Raw genomic sequence first — 17,959 nt, 5'->3', positions numbered from 1 at the left:
ATCTGAAATGAGCCTAAATGTTTTCCAAATTGTAGTGAAAATTAAATGTAAACAATGCAAATGCCTAATAAAAACTCCTGCATTTTATAATATTGCTTTATATAAATTGTGACTTTACCACTTTCATGGTGGGGTCAAGATCCAAAGTTCACTTCGTTCCAACAAGTACTGAGACATATTATAAGATTTCTCTACATCCCATTCTATTTTTATAAAATATTACTGGTTGCTCTTCCCAGTAATTAATAGTTACCTAATAAACCTAATAAAGTTATCAATAACCAAAACATCATTTACTTGTTTGAAACCATACAGCTGCATTCCAGAAAGTGTGTTCCACTTATATTGGAATTTTAAAAGCTTATCAATCTACACTGCTGTCTTGCCAATTTTTTAAGTTGAAAATTTAACTAGACACGCTGACAACAAACACATGTTTTAGTACACAGGTCTCTTTCTCCTGAACTGATGTAAAGACGGCTAAGTTGCTGCATCCTTTTTAACTATAGTAATTTTTCTCAAAACCCCTCTCAAGAACCACCACTTCAAAAGTTAAAACAACATTTTGAACCTGAAAGACTATTTTTGGAAAACAATCCTATACATTAACATTATTGTAGCAATTGTCAGGATTGTGCCTATATTAAAAAAATGTATACCTCTCCCTCATTTTCAAAATCCAGCTGAACTGAATCAGATTTCTTTATTTTTCCTCTTTTTAAATAATATACCAAGACAGGAAATACAAACACAAGAATTCTGAAAAGTAAGCAAGTGAACTACTTGGAATATACAGTATATCCACATTTTAGCTTTACCTCATTTGGTACTCTCTGAATAAGCTAAAATGACTGCTTTTAGAATTAATGTCTGATCATGCTGCCTAGCAATTCTGGAAGTTTTATTGCCAACAATTTTAGTGGATCTAACCTTGTGGAAAACTGGGTAGCAATAATATTGGAATGTGTCACTCTGATAGTAGCAATCAGTGATAATCTTAGGTGTACTCATTTGTCACCACTTTCCTGAAAAAGTGAACTCCAGAGATGACCTATATATTGCATTGCATGGCTTACATCTTACATCTGCAATAAAGAATTTATCTGACTAGGATATATAATGCATTGATAGAATTAGATTCAGAAACAGAACTTGTTAAAGATTGTATGATAAAATGGGCCCAGAATATTCAAGAACCAATAACGATGGATACTTGGGAAACAATCTGGGTCAGAAATGTAAAATTTACACAGGCACAAAATTTAAGAGAGAATTTTTATAAGATGTTTTATAGATGGCATTTAGATCCTAAGAAATTGGCATCTATGTATCCAAATTATCAGCCTAAATGCTGGAGGTGTGGTTGTGATGATGCAACGTATTATCATATATGGTGGACTTGTAAAAAAGTAAAACCTTTTTGGATTAAAATTTGGTGGAATATGCAGAAGATATTTAAGAAAACGATTCTCCACAATTATTTTTGCTGGGTGTTACTATAGACTCTACTGCTATAGAAACTAAATTGATGTTGAATTTAATAACGGCAGCAAGACTTTTGGTAGCACAATATTGGAAGAAGAAGGATTTGCCTACTATAGAAGAATGGACTTTAAAAGTTTCGAACCTGGCAGAAATGGCAAAAATCTCAGCATATTTGAAAGATTATTTGAACAAAGATATATTTTGGAATGGAGAAGATGGATTGATTATATCCAGAATAAATATGGGACTAAAAAGTTTCATTAGATTTATAAGATTTGTTATTATTTAGTTATTTTGAAGGAGAGTTAAAGTGCAATAGGACTTACAAGTGTTATTATAGCTAGTTAGCATATTATAGTTTAAGATTGTTAGGGTTAATACCCTGTATTTGCTCTGGGAAGTCGGGGGGGGAGGGAGAGGGAGGGATGGGTTTTTATGTTTAAAATGTTTTTGTAAAACTCTTTAATAAAAAAAAAAAGAATTTATCTGACTATATTGTACTTGTCAGCTTCTGCTCCAAACAACCTTGTGAGTATGCGCCTAAGCAAATGGAAAATCCAGACTCATAATCCTGCCCAGACTGAAGTCTAACGTTCATGTATTTTGGGAAAACTACATTAGGGATTTTGTTCTTTTATAGGATTCAAGATAAAAGGCCAATATTCAACTTTGCTAAGATATATAGGTTTCTCCCGATTTAGATTTAATTTATGCATTGGATTTATAGCATAGTTTTATAACGCATATTTATAGAAAAAAATATATATAAACTAACCCTGTAAAGGGGATGGCATTCATCCTTGAAACATGGTGCCAAGTGAGCGTAGATTTGTAGACTATAGTAATAACTTGCCAGCTGGAGTGAGAGAGCTGAAGGAGACTGTTTTTCAAAGCACTTGTTGGCATCCACCACCTAGAAGAAGAAGAGAATTAATGTTGCTAACACAAAATTACACTGATGAGCATGACATATCTTTAATGACTGCTCTAAAATAATAATAACTGAAAGTGTATGGCCTTAATCTTATAAAATTTTACAATATAATATAAAATAAATAAAATTATAGTGTAAAAGGGCTGTGGAGGTTCCAATGGTTATCAACATATTGTCTACCATACAAAAAAAAATCTTGGATGGCACTTATAAAATCTGCAAGTTGAAAAAAAAACCACTGGTCATTTACAAAGGCCAAACTGCTTTGATCTGCATGTATATTATGCAAAGCTTCAGATGAGTTGATGTTCTCCTGCCTCTACCATCAACCTTCTTTTCTCCAGATTGACTGGAGGTCTACCGCCTCATTTGATTTTGGAAAAGATAATCCAGTACTTTTAAGTTGTTCTTCTTATAATTATTATTTTTATTAAATTTATCAAAATATAAAATACAAGTGAAAATAAAGATAGTGGGGAAGGGGAACAACGAGAGAGAGAAGTATGAGGTAAAGGGAAGAAAAGCAAAGCATTAACTTCTAACTCTTTTTGGTGCAGTACACCAAAATTAGTAACATTGCAGCTTCAACTTTTTACTTTTGCATACTTTATACAAGCCATTTCTACAATAACAAATATCTAATCAGCAAATCTCAAAATCAAAGTATCATTTTTTTTCTATCTCAAGCACAAAATCTAGAAGCAATAGTATTTAAAAGGTCTTATAGCTGGAGGCAGCTGCAAATCCTAATTCTATTTTGGCTATTTTATAATTTAGAAGGTGGGGGGGGAGGGAGAAACAGTCTGAAATAAAAACAGTGATGATGGAATTATTTGTGAATGCCAACTCTGATCATCAGAAGTGGTTAGGGGAAGAAGTGGTTAGATTATCCTGTCTAGATGGAATTGATCTCAGATGTGAATGTGACAATAAAATAAATAAATAATTCCCAGGCAATTCCCAGGAATTATGCAGTGTTACACATTATTTCTGTCTGTCTGATATTCAGAAATTACAACTAATTAATTCACTGAATGATGAATTGCTTTATTTAGTAGGTTTATTTCATGAATTTATATACCCTTTGTCTATAATATTGGTCTACACAAAAGATTAACGTTCATTTTAGAAGTGAAAAAGAATTGTGTATATCTGGTAGCTTGTTCGTGTGATTTTTTTTTAAAAAAATATCTTTTTAATGTTGGACCTTTAAAGTAACATGGTTTAGGATTTTGTTATCACTGATACGGTGGTTTGATTTTTGTGGTTCAATGTCAGTTGAATCAAAACTGGTGCCCTGAAAAGGCTAGTGCACTAGACTGAAGAGGAAGTATGATTTCTTCCTCCAGCAACCTCACATCAGATTAGGCTTTGAGATTTCTTTGGAACTTAATATAACAGAACCTTGCTTTTCATTGAGCTGCAGCATACTATATGTTCACCCTGTAAAAGGGAAATAAATTCATATGCAATACAGGAAGCAGGTAAGAGATTAGAGTAACAAAAAAGCAGATCCAATCTGTGAACACACCTGGGGTAATGCAAGCAGGTAAGCAAGAGATAATGTCATGTCATTTGGTAAAGCTTCGCTGGCCAGCTGTAACAGGACTGCAACAGAGGAAAAGACGTTAACAGTTCAAATGTTTACATCTCCAACCTTTGAACACATTAGGTTCTATATTTTTTTCATTCAGTTGGCGACATAAGGGTCAGGTATACGTTCAATTAATGTTAATCAGTTCAGTAGCAATTAATATGTAATTAGACTGAGAGAATGCCTTGGTTTATTTTCCAGTCAGGGTGACAGGGCAATATAGGGCAGATATTACACTGAACGGCTGAAACATTTCTCAGGCTGATTTACAAATCTGCTGGCTTTAAAACTAAAGCAACGATATAAAAGTTATGAACGTTTAGAAAAACAGGCAACACGATCCTGTGAAATACATTGCCTCTGCCAGTCAGAACATCTGTATTTATCACTCTTTATGTAACACAAGACTCAACTATTAATCAAGTTTCTATCAGGGGAAAGAACACAGCAAGCATATCACCATTTTATAAATCATTACTGCAATGAAAGGGTTATGGAAATATCTGAAATCTGTAATTCAGTACTCCAGCTGGTAAGCATTCCCAGTGTGAGGAAAAATACAAGCATCACTGACAATGATTTCTGAGCAATACTGAGCTCAGTTGCCTTCCTCCAAAACAGATCGCTGGGCCATCAAACCAAGTATAGCCTGCCTAAACTGGAAATGAAATTACAGGATTTCTGTCTGGGACTGGATATGGGCTATCATACCAAGAAAGCAGATTCTTCCAAAGCAATATGGACTTTTTCAATATTTGGTTAATGCAGAGCCGATATATTATAAAAAATTAAGTACACTTATCACCTAATGCCTGTTATTTATTTGTTAGTCTATCAAATTTATATGGCTGCCCATCTCATGAGAAATGACTCTGGGTAGTGTTCAGCAATAATATACATATAAAATGCAGTATAATAGTAATATAATCATGGTCCATAGCACAGTCAGCCAGATGTTCAGACTGGATTTGGCATTTTTGCGTATTGAATCCTCCCCAATGAACAGGAATAGGCAGTTGTTTAATGTTTGATGGTGTTAATGGAAGTATACAGAAGTATTTTTTGTGCTAAGTGAAAAAAGTGGGGGAAAAAGATATAAAGGCTTTTATTTTCCTCTTGTTAACATTCTGACCCAATGGAAACTGAACTAAAGTAAGAAGCTCTCAAGATTTCAAAACTATTGTTCAGAAAGCAGTAGAAGACTATGCATGAATTGTCACTTTGTTGATTGTTATTATGTGGCAGATCCAAGGTCAGGGATTCAATCCCCAGGATTTAGAAGAGAGCTGGAAAAAGATACCAGCATGAAATACTAAATCAGATTAAATGAATGGCCTAACTCAGTACAATACAGCTTCTGATAAGACTTTGCCCAATCACAGTGGCTTATTTTTCTCCAAAGGTAACAATTAAGTAGTATATATTGCAGGAAAAATGTGAATCACAGAATGACTTGTAGAAATATTAATGAGATAAGATCAGGATTAGTGTAATTTTAAAACCCTCAAATTCTCACTTTAGATTCCCCTCCACCACTCCACTCTATGCAAATATAAAAACAACGCTGTACATCAGTTATACTATTTAGTGACAAGAAGATGAAAGTAAACCAAACACAAAATCTAGACTCAAGCTGATCAGGTGTTTAGAGAAATCACAGAATCAACAAATAAGAATAATGAGATTATGATGAGGATTGAGGAAACCTGTTATGGAACTTGTTAAATTTAAATTTACCGACAAAAAATTAAAGGGAGACTAGTATAGCTATTTTGAGCTATGAAACTTCAAGTGGAAAAAGCAATGATTCTTTTTTTTCCTTTTCTTTCTTTGTATGTTTTGTTTAGTTTTACATTTAACAAATATTCAGAACTTATAAAATACAAGGAATCTTACAGATAGTATCAGAAAGGTTTTGAAAACCAGAGGAAAATTTTGGTGGATTTATGCAATATATAAATTTTAAAAGTCTCGACATTTATTTTCCTTGCTGACCTGGCAATGTGGCATCATGGCTAGTATACACGTGAAGAATCTACAAGGTCTACACACTGCCTAAGCATTCATAGCATCCTATATCATAAAGCGGAATGTATGGGTCAAAATCATTGATTGTTTCTGCTCATTTATATACTATAAATATATAAATATACTAAAATATACATACCATAAATATACTGCGTGGTGGCTCAGCCTTCCATCCCTCCGAGGTTGATAAAATGAGGACCCAGGTTGTTGGGGGCAATATGCTGACTCTGTAAACTGCCTAGAGAGGGCTGTAAAGCACTATGAAGCTGTACATAAGTGCTATTGCTAGTGCCAAGTGCTAAACAAGTGAATAAAATCTCTTGAAAGTCTCCCCCTCAAAAAACTTTTTTTGACTTCTACTAAAATGAATTTTACTAGCACGCATGTGCGGGGGAACCTTTACCTTTACCTAAAATGAATTTAATAAGATTCTGAACTAGATCCTTTTTCTCTGAAGTATCATACACATGCAGTGTCATAGGGCATCACCCTGTACTCTCATATTCAGCAGTTTCCTTGGAAACTTTGACAGTGATAGATTTTCTTAGACCAACAATGTCAAATAACATTTATCTACATTAAAGCAAGTCAGTTATAAATAAGCAATCTTGTATAAATGTTCATATGGCAAGAAACATGTAAACAAAATAATTAGTGTGATCTTTTTCATCATGCCATTCCTTTTTGGAGTATCGATGTTATACACAGCATGGAAAAAGTATAAGAAGTAAATAAATAAATTAAAAAGGAAAGAAAAGGAAATACAGCTGAAATATAACTATAATATAGACCAACATCATCCTCTGTATCTGTCCTACCAAATACCCATGTTTCCACCACATACAATTTATACCCTGCCTATATGACCAAGCGAACTCAACATACTGCTTTTGTCTCAGTTACCTATTTTGATATTTAATCCACATCCATTCAGCATGCATTCATTCCTGACCCTATGTTCTCCTGTTTTTCTTCTTCAGGAGCGCATTCAATTTATGTTTATGTTTTTTTCTGACAGCCAACTCTAACTTCCATATAACTAAGACAGCAAAAGCACATTCTTACAGGCAGCCATCGAAGCTTCTTTTGACAAACATACATCCTTTGCCACAGACGACATACTACCCGTTAAGGCCAAACAGCTTCCCAGGCATAGTGAGCAAGCTAATCCCCTGGACTTTTTGTGTTCACTAAAAAACGTCAGTCCTCCAAATGTCAGACACAGTGGAATTGTATATATGAATTAAACAAGCTCCACAACCAATCCATAAAGCAAACCACACTGATATTTCAACAATTCTCTAGTTACACCATCTGCATCCTGCAGTATTACAACTTTTTCAAAATATTCACAACTTTCAACTCTTTGTTGTCATTATATATCAGTATGTCATGCAAATTTCTCGCATATTCTTTCCAGCATTCCCTCATTTCAGCTTCATCCTATTTCATTTAAAGAGTTTTATTTGCAATTCCATTCACTCTGCTAGAATCTTATTCTTTAGCCTGCTTACCCATTTCCAAAACCATTTCTCTGTGTGTTCTCTGTGGGCGCGCCAGACCTTTGGAATCATTTACCGGTTGAGCTCCAGATGGCTCCTGACCTTCACTCCTTCCGCCGTGACCTGAAAACTCACCTATTTGAACAAGCCGGCCTGGTCTGATGGGTTTGGGGTATTTTAATTGTAATTTTAATTAACTTTTACTGTAATTGGGCTATTCTATTTAATTCTTATCTTAACTTTTGTATATTGTATTTTTATTGCATTTTATTGCCCTGTACACCGCCCTGAGTCCTTCGGGAGAAGGGCGGTATAGAAATTAAATAAATAAATAAATAAATAAATAAATAAATTTTTATTTATCAAAATCATTTGCATTGTCTTTCTAATCTTTCCTCGCTCCAACTACATTCTGTGAAAACTGTCCCCCTCTAAATGCATTATATAGTATCTTCCTCTTATTTTCTCTCTCCCCCTCTTTTTGCAGCACAAATTTCTGCAGCACTTAGCAATGTAATTGTTTTAGTTCTGTTCCAAAGCAGCTTCCATGGCATTTCTTATGTCTATTTTCTGTCTTTCATTTCTCTCTCTTTCTCTCTCTCTTAGTTTTTTCCTTTATTTCTTTCCTTTTTGAAGATTTTCCAATAATGACTCTCCCTCATTCAAAACTTCGCTTTTGTATCTCAATCTACTATAAACAATCAAATCAATCATGTTTTTTACATTTATTCCTTTGCCATATATTCACCTAAATTGACCTAATTTCTTCCTGTACCTATTTTCCATGAGCACTGTCCACGGCTTAAGACGTGGGTATCCAATTTTCCCTGCCTATACTATAATATCTGATAGATTTGGCATGCTCTGAGTTCCAACAATAAAATAATAACAATAGCAATAGTATTTAGACTTATATACTCTATAGAGCTTTACAACACTCTCTGAGCAATTTACAATGTCAGCAGATTTCCCCCAACAATCTGGGTCTTCATTTTACTGACCTCAGAAGGATAGAGGGCTAATCAACCTTGAATCTGTCAGGATCGAACTCCTGGCTGTGGGAAGAGTTAGCATGAAATATTGCATTCTAACCACTGCGCCACCATGGCTTTTGGGACATAGAAGGCATTTTTTCTCTATCACCATGCCTTCTCTTTACAGCAGCATATCCTGGAGGCTTGTAGGGCCTCAATTCTAAAGTCCTTTGGGAAGGCCTTAAAAGGGGCCTTCAGGCAGACACCCGAAGATGGCAAAATGTGAACCTACCTGAATGCTTGCAGTTAAGTTTGTATGTTTCCCCATTTATTGTTTTATCCAAGTATGTTTTTAACCTGCTTGTAAGCCATCCTGAGTTGGATGGTTCTATAACTGAATAGATAGTTAAACTTTGTTAACATCTGAGAGTATAACATCTGCCTGTTCGGGCCAATATATGCATGGCAAAGGGTCTGGATATCTGACAGATCCCTTGTCTCCAATTTCTGCTTTGTATGCTCTGGCAGAGTGGGGGCACCCTGGAGTTGGGTGTTTAAAACACATTTGAAACAACAATAATAATAATATCTGGAAATATTCAATTTTTCACATCTGAACACCTTGATTTTAGAGAAAACCATCCTACTTGGAACTGTCTAACTGAAGGTTAGAAGGGAATGCATCATAAGAGTGAAGAAGATCTCAAAGTCCAAACTCAGCGGAGGAATTATCATCAAGGCAGTTGGAATAGTGGACTGGACTCAAGCATAAATAAAAAACCCTGGATAAGATGACCAGAAAAATACTGACAATGAATTGTGTCCTTCATCCACTCAGCGAAGTTGATATACTCTACTTACCAAGGAAAATAGGTGGGTATGAATGTTGCAAGCATACCATGTAGCTGAAGAAGAAAAAGTCACTGAAACAAGTATACCATGAAGTACTGGAGAGACCAAATTGGCCTGCCGGAAAGACCAAATGAAAAAGAGAAAAGAGACATGGGAAGATGAGGTATTACATGGCCAGCACATTAAAAAATAGCAGGGAAAGCAGATGGCAATGGCTAAGCTCAGGAAAGTTGAACAAAGAGACAGAGGGGAGAGGTCTGGCGGCAAAAGACGAAGCCTAAGAACAAATGCACACAAAATCAGAATTGAGAAGAGAAGCAACGGACAGTAAGCATCGCCTATATAAAGACACTGAAGAAACAGAGGACCACCTGATTAGCTGTTGCAAGAAGATCACATAGATCAGACATGTCAAACTCACGACGTCACTTGACGTCGTGCCAGCTTTTTCGCTATTGCTGGCAATGCGGTGGCCATGGCTTCCAGATGACGCGTCCGGCCCTTGGGCCGGGAGTTTGACACCCCTGAATAGTGTTCTGTACCAGCCTGCTACCGGCCCTGCAGAAAAGGCAACCCCTTTACAAACGGCAAGAGGCTGGATTAATGTCTGCCAAATTTATTACTAAAACAAACAAGACACGAACCAAGATACAGGAGCTTTGAAACACTATCTGAGCGGTTGCTTTCAGCAAACCAGCCCTCCCCACACATTCCCTTTATAAAGAGTTCAGGGTGTGGCTTCTCTCTCCCTCCTTCCGAGAAGCCCCACTGCCTTCCTCTGTTTACTCCTACTTGACTGCCTCCTGCGTCGGGCGTCCTTGAACAGGGCCAGCTGTGGGTCATCTTCATCCACACTGTCAGGCTCACACAGCTGGGTCTCCGTGGTGACCAAGTGGGAGGGGCCTGCCTGAGGGCAATCATCAGCAAGATCTTCAACCCCCTCAGCAAGGTCTTCAACACCCCCCTCCTCCTCCTCTGAGTCGTCCGACCCAACTGCTGAACCCACAGGCTGACCCTGAATCACAACAAATAGATTGACTACAAACAATGGCATGACAAAGTAGCAATAATGGTGAATTGGAAGATCTGCAAGAAATATCATTTCCCTGCAAGCAAGCACTGGTGGGATCATAAAATACAGAACGCCAGGCTTAACAACTGTCTATAAGAAAGACAAAGAAGTCTGGATAGTGAATGCTGCAGTACTAACAAAAGAGAAAGAACTGAAGAAAATAGCAAAATACAAAGACCTGGAACTAGAAGTAGAACGACACCATCGGCACTGAAAAAATCACAATCAGTCAATTGCAGAAGGCAGCTTTACAGCTTACATCCTACGATGATACTTTTTAACACCATCAAACACCATCTCCACATCTCAAGAGGTCCTTGGGAAAGAATTGATAGGGGGGTAAAAATGCCAAATCCAGACTAATCATGTGCAATGAACCATGATTTATTTATTTTTATTTATTTTATTTTAATTCCATTTATATCCTGCCCTTCTCCGAAGACTCAGGGCGGCTTACAAGCTTAGCAGTAGCCTTCATTCTATGTATATGCCTGCTTATTAGGGCTTTCACACACACCCCAAGCGGCATTATTACAAAGTCAGCTTATTGCCCCCAACAATCTGGGTCCTCATTTTACCTACCTCGGAAGGATGGAAGGCTGAGTCAACCTTGAGCCTGGTGGGATGCGAACCTGCACTAATTGCAGGCAGCTGGTGTTACTTAAGGAGGCATTAGCCCACTGCTCCACCAAGGCTCTTGATGATGATGGTGATGATATAGCACATATAGTAATGCCGATACATTAAGACATCCTAGGTTCCTGGGAAGGATTCAATGTGTATGAAGACCAATATCAGCTAAAGAACTGTTGGCTGTGATTTCACATTGTTGTGTATATATTAATATATAAAAATTAATTAATATATTAATAGAGCACACTGTTATGTCCAGATAAACATGTGTATATTTTACCTTCTGTAGCAGGAAACGGATCGTGTCCTTCACTTTTAGTTTCTGCAAGCTTTCCTGTTCTCAACAATACTTCTGCAAAGCTTTCCAAAGGAGCATGCTCATACATAGTATAGGTTATTTCATTCTGTAGAAGAGGGGTTTAAAGCATAGCAGCCTATTTAAATATTTCAACTATTCCTAAAATAATTATTATAGCCAGAAATGCAATTAATATTCAATATGTTAACTTTTGACAATGCTAGTTGGATAAGATCTCATCTATTATCTACCCACAGAACACAATATAAGTCAGGTTGCTAGGAGTGCTTAAAAATACTAGTAGGCTTTAAACTTACATCTGAAAGATATGGATTATCAATCAAAGATTCGTAAAATGGATGGCACCCTTGCTTTTCAATTGTTGCATTTGCTCCAGAGGCGTTTTTTAATACATCTCCAAACTCTTGACCCTTTCAGAAACAAAAAGAAAGCCAATATTGAAATTACATCAGATGTTAAGATATCATAAGACATGAGGACTTATACTTTAATTTTCCATTTCACTCCAGCAGTAAAGTAATGGGAAAATCTGAACAGCCACATACAAAGATAAAATGCATACTCCAGGACTTTGAGGTACATATGATATTTCTGTGTATTCTCTGTTGTCCTACGAAAGCCCATAACAAAATCCCCTATGGAATACAAAGTAATGATGCACTTAGCAAACCAAAGCATAACAACTAGAAAAATAAAATATGGTTTCTTCTTACATGCAATGGTCGAAGATAAGCTATTGACGTCTTCCACCAATGTCGATCACTGACAGCATGCAACACAGCCTTTGTGGTCAGAGTTGTGTTAGAAAGGACCTTCAGGGTTTTAGCTGTGGTCCACTGCAGGAGATCAGCAGACTGACTAGAGGAAAAGCTGCTATCAGCCTGTGAATTTATGCAATACACAACACATAAGCATTAAATAAGGTAAAGGTAAAGGTTCCCCCGCACATGCGTGCTAGTCGTTTCCAACTCTAGGGGCCGGTGCTCATCTCCGTTTCAAAGCCAAAGTGCCAGCGCTTGTCCGAGGATGTCTCTGTGGTCATGTGGCCGGCATGACTAGACGCCAAAGGCGCACGGAACGCTGTTACCTTCCCACCGTAGTGGTCCCTATTTTTCTACTTGCATTTTTACGTGCTTTCGAACTGCTAGGTTGGCAGAAGCTGGGACAAGTTACAGGTGCTCACTCTGTTACGCGGCACTCGGGATTCGACCCGCCAAACTGCCGACCTGATCGACAAGCTCAGCGTCCTAACCCACTGAGCCACCGCGTCCCTAAGCATTAAATGCTATCTGCCAAAGAAAACATTTTTAAAATCAACACATGCAAAAAAGCATAAAGCAACATCCAAAGGTTAGCCAATTTCAACCATTACATTTCCTGCAAGTGCCGATATGAATATGGGGTAACAAAAGCACATTTCATTCTCAGTTATAAATGCATATTTTAATACAGTACTGCAATTTCCAATGTGAAGAAAACACAGCTTTATTTAAGTATAAGCTTTCAAAATGTGTTTTAGAAGCTTACAGTAATCAGCTATTGATTAGAAGCCAGTTAATGAATCTTGACAACTGATAAAAAAATATTTTTGCTTTATTGCAAATGTTTGGATAACATAATTATACATTATAAAATTAGAAGCATTTCAGTCTCATTAAGATTATCATGGCTGACATTACAAACTTCAAACAGAGGCAACAGTAAACAAATAAACAAAGCTTTGCTGAAAGTTGTAAAAGAAAAAGCTATAATGTTTAGTTGTTTGGCAGAGTGCTATTCTAAAATAAGCATGATATTTCCATAGTAGAACATTTGTCTAGTGAGTTAAGCTTATCTAAGAATTAATTATTGATTCTTAGAAGGAAGGCTGACCATAATAAGTGCCTATTAATATCCATAAAGCATTTTTCCTTGATATACATTTTTGTTAAAATATGTTCCTCTTTAGAACATTCTAATGACATGAAAAACTACATCACATGTAAGTATACACTTAGGGCAGGGCTTTTCAACCAGTGGTACAGGTACCACCTGTGGTACATTGGCAACTGGCAGGTGGTACGTGACCATCCTAGAAAAGTGGTAGCAAGGGAGGGGAACAGCAGCACCACACAAGCCTGAGCAAGAGATGGCTGGAGCTGCAGGGCTGTCAGGGCTCAGCGGAAGTGCCAGGATCATTGCTTCTTCAGGGCTGTCAGGGCTCAGCGGAAGCGCCAGGATCAGCGCCAGGCTCCAGCTGGGGCTCATCACTGATCCTGGCGCTTCTGCTGAACCCAGAAGAAGCGCCGATCAGCTGGAATGTTGCAGCATCTCCAGGGTCCTGTGATTTACATTCAGATGCTGGGCAACTGAATCATATTTATGATGGTCACAGTGCCCCAGGGTCATGTGAAGTGACCAAACCTGCTGCAACCACCCAGCAGATGGGGTGAATAAAAACCAAACACCCCCTCACCCCATCCCCGGTGCCAATATCCTCAACAGAAATGCTCACAACAATGAAAACCTCGGACAGGAGGAAGAGCGCCACCGGGCGGGCAGGCAGGTGTCCTGCTCAGATGTGGCTTGGGGGGCACTTTTTTCAGTGCCATTATAACTTTGAACAGTCATTAGCGAATTGTTGTAAGTCGAGGACTACCTATACTTCTTCACTTTTTTCCTTTTTTGGGGGGGTCATCAAGTTTTTGACACCTTGCTAGGTGACTGGAGGTATTCGGATGTTGCCATATCCTAAAAGTAGTACAATGGGTGAAAAGGTTGAAAAGCCCTGACTTAGGGAAGCATGAAAACCAGAGAAGAATGAATTTCTCAACTGATCAGACATCCAGCACTGTCTTCCACATCTTCATTCTATGACCGGATATCTGACTTCATCCTGGAAACTAATCATGTAAAATTGAGGATATTCTATGGGTTAAAAAATATATATCACACATCTCATTTGATGTCATGATCCTGGATATGTACGTACATATCCGGAAGGCAAGCTGGATGCCGTCTAGGGATTTGCCTGATTTGTAACAAGATTTGGTTAGATTTACAGTACAAGACTAAATGGCGGTGTGTATTTGGAATACCTAGGATTGGAAATGTTAAAACTGAACAGGACTGGACTTCCGCTTTTGGGACTGACATGCAATTTGTGTGTGTGTGTGTGTGTGTGTGTGTGTGTGTTTCTCCTTGGATTCACATCTCCTCCTCAAACAGGAGGCAGCAGCTGTGTCCAGGAAAACCTTTGTACAATTTTTTTTTAATATGCCAATTATGACCTTACTTAGACCTGGATATTCTTTGGACAATTACTCACGCTTTGGTCACCTCTTGCATGAATTATTTCAATGTGTTCTATATGGGATTGTCCTTGAAGACCACTTGGAAACTTCATCTGAGACAGGCAGCTATTGGCATGCACAGCATGGCCATGTAAACTTCTGCTTCATGACCAGCCTTGTTACTGGTAGGGCAGAGGTCCCCAACCTTTTGAGCACCAGAGACCGGTTCTATGGAGAAATTTTTTTCTGCGGACCAGAGGGGGTGTGGTTTTGTGTGCTGCCTGCATCCTGTGGATGGGGCTTCACTTATTTGCGCAGCCCGGTTGGTGGCATGCCGTGGCCCGGTGCCAGTCCACAGACTGGGGGTTGAGGACCCCCACGGTAGGATTCATGATGCAATTCAAGATACTAGTTATGATAAAGCCCTTTGTGACACAGGATCTAGTTATCTGAGAGAAAACCATGTTCCATATTTTGTGTATTATAAGGGAGAATTGGTATCCCATCTATTGAACAATGTCAACTAATGGGACCTAAGAAGTACGCCTTGCTCTCTGGAACGTTTCCCCCACCAAGATTTGTCTCTCCCACTCTCCCAACGTTATTCCAAAGAGCCTTTTAAACACTACTTTTCTCAGTTCAGAATTGGTACAGCTCCCCCCCCTGCACATTATATGACATTTTTGACTATCTGAATATTATATACTAATCAGAATTGTAATGGAATCAGACAGCTTTATTAAATATTTTTTAAAAGAAAAATAAACTTGATTTCTTGTTTTATCAGATTACATGGTTGCTACATCTAGATTACATGCTTGTTACAGAGAAAGAAAGCGAGTAAGTGAGTGAGTGAGAGAGAGAATATTGTTGAGTCAAGATATTATCTTTTAACCATATTACTAACTGCTTTGGAAAACATCTTAATTATAGCTCAAAGACTGCTTGGTTAAAATTTCAAACCCATTCCTACTTAAAGTAGATCCACTGAAATATGTGACACTGATAATTATAAAATCGGAGTAACTGAAAATACATAGTTGATGAGATATATATTATCTAGTTCTTTGCTGGTTTAACTGATTTTATTTCTGTAAAACCATTTAAAATTCATTTTTATTTATTTTAAGAAAAGCAACATACAAAAATAAGAGCTTCTCTCTTAACCACAGTTATGAAATAAAGACAAGTCTTTTACATACCCTTTTTGTTCCGGCCTCTTATACACAGTACGATTTATAAAGAGAAACTCAAGGTAACATATACATAACTTCATCCAACAATTATGACTTTATGTACTACATTGGGCTGAGAAATCATAAATGTCTTGGATGAATTTTCATTATTAAGTAAAGACTTAAAACTGGATCTTTCTAGTCCAAATTTTATACTTTACTACTAAATACTGATTGTAGGCAACCAGTGAATGCATTTTTGAAGCCTACTTTCTCTGCTGAAATGTAAGAATAACCAAAGGCTTCCTTCTCCTTCCTGGAAATAGATGACTTTGGACCAGTCACCCTCTCTCAGCCTACCGTATTTTCCGGCGTATAAGACGACTCGGCGTATAAGACGACCCCCCCAACTTTTGAGGTGATTTTAAAGACTTTTCGTCTTATACGCCGGAAAATCGCAGGGCAGGCTGGCGGGAGCCGGCAGGGCAGTCCTGCGCACGCGCGCACTCCCCGGCTGCTCCTTAGCAGCTGGGGAGTGCGCGCGTGTGCAGGACTGCCCTGCCGGCTCCCGCCAGACGCCCTTCCCTCTTGAGGCAGCATCGCTCCCTGGCTCCTAAGGAGTCCTCGGGGATGCTGCCTCAAGAGGGAAAAGCGTCGGACGGGAGCCGGCAGGGAAGTCCTGCGAGGGTTTGCGAGACAACCAGCAGCTGCCGACCCGAATTATTTCCTGATGAAGACAGAACAAACCCCCGAAGCGGCAACAATGGGCGTTTCTCTTGAAACGACCATAATACAACAGCCAATACCAAGTATGCGCGGGGGGAGGAGAGGAGAGGAGAGATAAAAAACGGAAGCCGAGCGTTTGTCTAGAGCTTAAAGCTTCTTAGGAAAAGAGGGGAGAGCCTCTCGCCGAGGACACGACGGCAGCGCCCTCTCACCTTCCAGCGTACAGGCATGACTCTTCGCCTGCATGGAACTAGACGTGGACAGCGAAAACGTGCAAGTCTTCTAAGGGGAGAGAAAAGAAGGCGGTTGCGGTGGAAGCAGAGAAGGACGCAACAACTGTAAACAGAGGCGTTTCCTTGACAAAAAGCCCCGCGGCCTACTTGGCTCCGGCCTTCGGGCGCCTGCGCGAGAAGTCACCAATCAGAGCCTGCACGCGCGTTTGCCTTCGACGCCCCTCTGACTCTTCCCTTTCCAACTGCCGGTGGGCTTACTTGAGCAGGAGCGCTTTCTTTGCTAGCGGGGGAAGAGTAGTCGCGCGTCCGAGGGGAGAGGGAGGGAGGGGTTAATGTTGCTCTCTTCCCTCTTAGAGAGATCTCTATAATCGTTGTTGAATTCCTCCTTTGGGTGCTTGTAACTGCTGTAGGAATGTTAGAATTCTACTCACATTCAACCCCCCCCGCCCCCACAATGGACTTCTTTGATCCATCTGGGGAGATGGTTCTGGGGAGATGGGCACAGCTCTTTCTCCCCACTCTTTCCTAAATTTTAGAGGCACACCACCACCCCCCCCATGAAGGGAAAGGGAAAAAGCGCCTCTCCGCCGCGGCTCTGGGTCCGCGGGTGTGCAGAGGGCGCCGCTCCCTAGCCCCCGCCCCAGGCCAGGCTCCGGGAGAACCTTCAGCACAGGCACGCCCCTCTCGCCTTTGTCCGCCAGCCCGCCTCGCTCCCCGGCCTCTCCCAGCGCCTCTGCCGAGCCACGCGCGCGGGAAGCGCCGCTCGGCTTCACGCGGCCCCACCCAGCAGTCCCTGGAGAGGCGCACACCACCACCACCCCCCATGAAGGGAAAGGGAAAAAGCGCCTCTCCGCCGCGGCTCCGGGTCTGCGGGCATGCAGAGGGCGCCGCTCCCTAGCCTGCGAGTTACCTGCAAAGCTTCGTGTGGGGAGAGCCGCCCGATGCTCCCGCCCAGCCGTGTCCCGGAGCCGTGCCGGCTTTGCAAGAAAGTACGCTCGACTGATTTGTTTTTTCCCTGGCGTATAAGGCTACCCGGCGTATAAGACGACCCCCCAACTTTTGAGAAGATTTTCAGGGGTTCAAAAGTCGTCTTATATGCCGGAAAATACGGTAAGTCACCACACAGCATTGTTGTGGGGAAAAGAGGAGGAGAAAGGAGT

The 17,959-nt window shown here is 39.6% G+C and overlaps 1 protein-coding gene across 2 annotated transcripts in view; it reads right to left on the bottom strand.

Moving 5' to 3' along the window:
- NBAS (NBAS subunit of NRZ tethering complex) overlaps window positions 1–17,959 on the bottom strand; it is a 178,954-nt gene that overhangs the window by 54,031 nt on the left and 106,964 nt on the right. For both annotated transcript variants that reach the window (XM_081317067.1, XM_081317068.1), the window contains exons 36-40: window positions 12,107–12,274; window positions 11,690–11,803; window positions 11,355–11,478; window positions 3,951–4,027; window positions 2,261–2,398 (exon numbers count right to left, since the gene is read on the bottom strand). In XM_081317067.1, the coding sequence (XP_081173193.1) occupies window positions 2,261–2,398; window positions 3,951–4,027; window positions 11,355–11,478; window positions 11,690–11,803; window positions 12,107–12,274 (621 nt within the window). The remainder of the gene's footprint in view (window positions 1–2,260; window positions 2,399–3,950; window positions 4,028–11,354; window positions 11,479–11,689; window positions 11,804–12,106; window positions 12,275–17,959) is intronic.

This window comes from Vipera berus (assembly GCF_964194415.1).
Source record: "Vipera berus genome assembly, chromosome: 1".
In the NCBI taxonomy this organism is placed as follows: domain Eukaryota; kingdom Metazoa; phylum Chordata; class Lepidosauria; order Squamata; family Viperidae; genus Vipera; species Vipera berus.
The sequence above is the reverse complement of the archived record's forward strand: the minus strand, read 5'-3'. Positions and strand labels throughout refer to the sequence as shown.